At 50.4% G+C, this 6,000-nt stretch overlaps 1 protein-coding gene across 1 annotated transcript in view; it reads right to left on the minus strand.

Annotated features, from left to right (window-relative positions):
* The window catches only part of LOC138770029 (sodium/potassium-transporting ATPase subunit gamma-like), a 54,366-nt gene extending 48,366 nt beyond the window's left edge, over positions 1-6,000 (minus strand). Inside the window, exons 1-4 of the mRNA XM_069948895.1 lie at positions 5,962-6,000; positions 4,253-4,298; positions 4,039-4,071; positions 3,767-3,841 (exon numbers count right to left, since the gene is read on the minus strand). Of these exons, the coding sequence (XP_069804996.1) occupies positions 3,767-3,841; positions 4,039-4,071; positions 4,253-4,298; positions 5,962-5,973 (166 nt within the window). The 5' untranslated portion in view covers positions 5,974-6,000. The remainder of the gene's footprint in view (positions 1-3,766; positions 3,842-4,038; positions 4,072-4,252; positions 4,299-5,961) is intronic.

The following is a 6,000-nucleotide window of genomic DNA, read 5'->3' on the forward strand; positions in this document are numbered from 1 at the left end:
TCCTCCTCCACACCGTGCTGTCTCTGAGCTCTATAGGCAGCTCTTTCCTCCTCCACACAGTCCTGTCTCTGAGCTCTATGGGCAGCTCTTTCCTCCCCCTCCCCCACACAGTCCTGTCTCTGAGCTCTATAGGCAGCTCTTTCCTCCTCCACACAGTCCTGTCTCTGAGCTCTACAGGCAGCTCTTTCCTCCTCCACACAGTCCTGTCTCTGGGCTCTATGGGCAGCTCTTTCCTCCCCCTCCTCCACACAGTCCTGTCTCTGAGCTCTATAGGCAGCTCTTTCCTCCCCCTCCTCCACACAGTCCTGTCTCTGAGCTCTACAGGCAGCTCTTTCCTCCTCCTCCACACAGTCCTGTCTCTGAGCTCTATAGGCAGCTCTGTCCTCCCCCTCCTCCACACAGTCCTGTCTCTGAGCTCTACAGGCAGCTCTTTCCTCCTCCACACAGTCCTGTCTCTGGGCTCTATGGGCAGCTCTTTCCTCCCCCTCCTCCACACAGTCCTGTCTCTGAGCTCTATAGGCAGCTCTTTCCTCCCCCTCCTCCACACAGTCCTGTCTCTGAGCTCTACAGGCAGCTCTTTCCTCCTCCTCCACACAGTCCTGTCTCTGAGCTCTATAGGCAGCTCTTTCCTCCCCCTCCTCCACACAGTCCTGTCTCTGAGCTCTACAGGCAGCTCTTTCCTCCTCCACACAGTCCTGTCTCTGAGCTCTACAGGCAGCTCTTTCCTCCTCCACACAGTCCTGTCTCTGAGCTCTACAGGCAGCTCTTTCCTCCTCCACACAGTCCTGTCTCTGAGCTCTACAGACAGCTCTTTCCTCCTCCACACAGTCCTGTCTCTGAGCTCTATGGGCAGCTCTTTCCTCCCCCTCCTCCACACAGTCCTGTCTCTGAGCTCTACAGGCAGCTCTTTCCTCCTCCACACAGTCCTGTCTCTGAGCTCTACAGGCAGCTCTTTCCTCCCCCTCCTCCACACAGTCCTGTCTCTGAGCTCTACAGGCAGCTCTTTCCTCCTCCTCCACACAGTCCTGTCTCTGAGCTCTATAGGCAGCTCTTTCCTCCTCCTCCACACAGTCCTGTCTCTGAGCTCTATAGGCAGCTCTTTCCTCCTCCTCCACACAGTCCTGTCTCTGAGCTCTACAGGCAGCTCTTTCCTCCTCCACACAATCCTGTCTCTGAGCTCTATAGGCAGCTCTGTCCTCCCCCTCCTCCACACAGTCCTGTCTCTGAGCTCTATAGGCAGCTCTGTCCTCCCCCTCCTCCACACAATCCTGTCTCTGAGCTCTATAGGCAGCTCTGTCCTCCCCCTCCTCCACACAGTCCTGTCTCTGAGCTCTATAGGCAGCTCTTTCCTTCTCCTCCACACAGTCCTGTCTCTGAGCTCTAAAGGCAGCTCTTTCCTCTTCCACACCGTGCTGTCTCTGAGCTCTACAGGCAGCTCTTTCCTCCTCCACACAGTCCTGTCTCTGAGCTCTATAGGCAGCTCTTTCCTTCTCCTCCACACAATCCTGTCTCTGAGCTCTATAGGCAGCTCTTTCCTTCTCCTCCACACAGTCCTGTCTCTGAGCTCTACAGGCAGCTCTTTCCTCCTCCACACCGTGCTGTCTCTGAGCTCTACAGGCAGCTCTTTCCTCCTCCACACAGTCCTGTCTCTGAGCTCTACAGGCAGCTCTTTCCTCCTCCACACCGTGCTGTCTCTGAGCTCTATAGGCAGCTCTTTCCACCCACACACAGTCCTGTCTCTGAGCTCTATAGGCAGCTCTTTCCTTCTCCTCCACACAATCCTGTCTCTGAGCTATGGGGACTGCAAAACATTGTGAAGGTGTCCATAAAGGGTTAACACTTTTGGAAAAACATTGTAATCTTCGAAATGCCTCCAGCTTTGGAACCGCTTCTAGCAAGACAAAACTGGTCTACAAGAAAGAGGAATGTTGGCAGGCCCCCCTGGGGCTGAGGACTTCCCAAATGCAGTCTACCTGTGGTAACTGGGAATTGCTAGGTAGATCTTGCAGGGGCAGGTGTTCGTGTACCACTAAGCACTTGTTAAGTGGTATATACCCTCCCTGGTACACTCCCTCTCTAAAAGGTAGAGGTAGTGCATATGAGTCAGAGTCCAAGTTACTTTAACCACTGGAATGCTTTACTGAATAGCTCTTAAAGAGACTGTACACAGTGACGTTTAAGAGCAAGTGTGAATACAGCAGCTTGTGGTCGGATAGGATTGCCACTTGGAATACTTGAGGGAAGTTTTGGATAGAATAGGCCTGACTGTAAGAGTCTCTTTAGTTGGTTTTATGTAGGAGACTTGCAGAGTAGATAGGAGGTTACCAGGGGAAAACCTTCTAGGCAGTTCAGAACTCTATCTTTTGTACCACCTATTACCGAAGGAATATGGATCCAGGAATAGGGGCGTGTACAATGGAGAGGAGATTATCCAAGACGATCGAGCAGTATCAGCGGGTGTGTGTGTCCCAGCACAGGGTGCTGCACTACGTTTCCTATGCACTTGTGTAAAGTTCTCTCTCAGGTTCACAGAGTGCGAGAAGGTCTAAGTGTCTTCTTTTTTTTCCCCACTAGGTGTCACTACTGGGTTCCAATGCAACTTATTCTCTGCACAGCTGAGGAAAGTACTGGGTTATTTGTTTTTGTTGTGTGTTAATTCTTTTGTCCAGTCATGGGTGCAGATTGTTTTCCCTCCTTTTCCTACCCTAACCTATTCCTTCTCTCTCACACACACGGCCCCCACCAATCACAGGGAAGCTTATTATGACCCTAGGAAAGAAGTCTAGTTCCTGGTGGGAGGAGTTCTCCAGTTCTGTCTGCGTCTTGTCTTGCTCTCTCTCTCTGACTCTCTCTCTCAGACTAGATTTCTTCTTTAAAGCAAGCAACCACTAGCATGCAGTACTAGACCCCCTCATGTGGAAATGGACCTCCTCTGAGGAACACCTTGCCCACACCAGGGATATTAGCCACACAGTACATGGCAGTGACCTGGATCCAGTTAGGCACTGACCACAGTGGAACAAAGCTGCAGTTAGCCTACGTATTCCACTGCGTAACACATGGCTATTCTGGAAAGCTTAGGGAAATCGGCTTAACCCAGCGCAGGGACCTGGGACCTCGTATCTTGTACTACCCTCACATGACAGGTACCTAGACACTGTAGGGCATTAGGCGGTTCAGTAAACGTACGAGGATGTTCTCTCCAACTACACCCAGCTATGCTATCCCAGGCAGAGTACAGCACTACATTGTACAGGGCCCTCAAAACGTTCCACCACTCCTCTCTTCCGTTCACAGACTACCACTTCTTCACTCTTCTGTCTACACCTATTGTTGTTGAAGTGGAAACCTGTTGTTGTATATTGCAATGAAGTCTTAAGTAAACGGACGTTATCCTGGTTAAATCATTGGACTCACTGACTGACATTGGTCACTTTATTTATACCAACACACCAGTGTATACTTGGGCTACGCAAACCTGCGGGGCCGAAGGCCAACACCACCGCTCCAGGCTACAGTGACAAGTGGGCGAGTGACCCTCGCCAAAACACCGATACCCCGGTTACGCGACTCAAAACTGACCCGGGCTCCTCCCCCCCCCCCCCCCGTCCGCCTTGTGGGCAAAATTAAACACTACAAGTGTGCGACATTATACTGAAGAGCTTAGGAACATTCTAGAAAATACCTCAGGGTTAACTGAAGATATACAGATATGTATGTATATATATATTTAAAACACCAGTCCATATCTGATGAGGTCACTTACTCAGCAGGACAATGATCCCTATGGTGAGCATGAAACCAGCAAAGACCATCCCTCCAATCCGCAGAGTGACATAATCTGAGAAGAGATGGGACCATCATATTATTCATTTATTGCTGCAGGACCCCCTATACCACAGGCTATGCAGACAATACCAGGACGGAGGAGAGAGGGGTGCCCTGGCCAATTTAAAGTAATTTGTTGTAGCCCCTCTATACCCCGAATTCCCCTGGCCCAGGCCTCTACATGCTTTAGGACAGGATCTTATTACTCACCATAGTGGAAGCGATCGTGTTCTATTGCACAGCCTGCAGAGGAGGGAAAGAGGAAGGGAATTATATATATCACATACAGAACGTGAGATTACAGCCATTACTCATCATCCGGGTGCCATATTATTATTATTACAGAAGAAGCAGAAAAGGCTGCAGTGTCACCAATGACCACTAGATGGAGCCATGAAGGCATTAAGTACAATGTATTACTGACCTGTAGGTAGAAGCATAGAGATGGTCAGCAGAGGGCGCCAGACAGTCTGAAAGATAGTGCACGCGGACACAATGCTATTATTATGGGAACCACTTAGAGGATACACAGTAATCTACCCACCCAGGATAGCCACAGTAATCTACCCACCCAGAGGATACACAGTAATCTACCCACCCAGAGGATCCACAGTAATTTACCCACCCAGAGGATACACAGTAATCTACCCACCCAGGATAGCCACAGTAATCTACCCACCCAGAGGATACACAGTAATCTACCCACCCAGAGGATCCACAGTAATCTACCCACCCAGAGGATACACGGTAATCTACCCACCCAGAGGATACACGGTAATCTACCCACCCAGAGGATCCACAATAATCTACCCACCCAGAGGATACACGGTAATTTACCCATCCAGAGGATACACGGTAATCTACCCACCCAGGATATCCACAGTAAACTACCCACCCAGAGGATACACAGTAATCTACCCACCCAGAGGATCCACAGTAATTTACCCACCCAGAGGATATACAGTAATCTACCCACCCAAAGAATACACGGTAATCGACCCACCCAGGATATCCACGGTAATCGACTCACCCAGGATATCCACGGTAATCGACTCACCCAGGATATCCACGGTAATCTACCCACCCAGAGGATACACGGTAATCTACCCACCCAGAGGATACACGGTAATCTACCCACCCAGAGGATACACGGTAATCTACCCACCCAGAGGATACACGGTAATCTACCCACCCAGAGGATACACGGTAATCTACCCACCCAGAGGATACACGGTAATCTACCCACCCAGAGGATACACGGTAATCTACCCACCCAGAGGATACACAGTAATCTACCCACCCAAAGGATCCACAGTAATTTACCCACCCAGAGGATACACAGTAATTTACCCACCGAGAGGATACACAGTAATCTACCCACCCAGGATATCCACAGTAATCTACCCGCCCAGAGGATACACTGTAATTTACCCACCCAAAGGATACACAGTAATCGACCCACCCAGGATATCCACATGAATCTACCCACCCAGAGGATCCAAGGTAATCTACCCACCCAGAGGATACACAGTAATCTACCCACCCAGAGGATACACAGTAATCTACCCACCCAGAGGATACACGGTTATCTATCCTCTGGGTGGGTAGATTACTGTGTATCCTTTGGGTGGGTAGATTACCGTGTATCCTCTGGGTAGGTAGATTATTGTGGATCCTCTGGGTGGGTAGATTACCGTGTATCCTCTGGGTGGGTAGATTACCGTGTATCCTCTGGGTGGGTAGACTACCGTGTATCCTTTGGGTGGGAACACGGTAATCTACCCACCCAGAGGATACACAGTAATTTACCCACCCAGAGGATACACGGTAATCTACCCACCCAGAGGATCCACAATAATCTACCTACCCAGAGGATACACGGTAATCTACCCACCCAAAGAATACACGGTAATCGACCCACCCAGAGGATACACAATAATCTACCCACCCAGAGGATACACAGTAATTTACCCACCCAGAGGATACATGGTAATCTACCCACCCAGTAGAGCCATAAAAGACAACACCTGCACCATCCCCCCAAATAGCGGCCCCTGGGCACTCTGCATGTAAGACAAGCGCGGCCATCCTGTAGTATTGGGGAGCCCTAACACCCCAGATTCCTCCTCTTACCTTGCAGGACATGATGGACCCTCCTGATGGCGGCCGCCC

This window comes from Dendropsophus ebraccatus, chromosome 12 (genome assembly GCF_027789765.1).
Source record: "Dendropsophus ebraccatus isolate aDenEbr1 chromosome 12, aDenEbr1.pat, whole genome shotgun sequence".
NCBI lineage: Eukaryota > Metazoa > Chordata > Amphibia > Anura > Hylidae > Dendropsophus > Dendropsophus ebraccatus.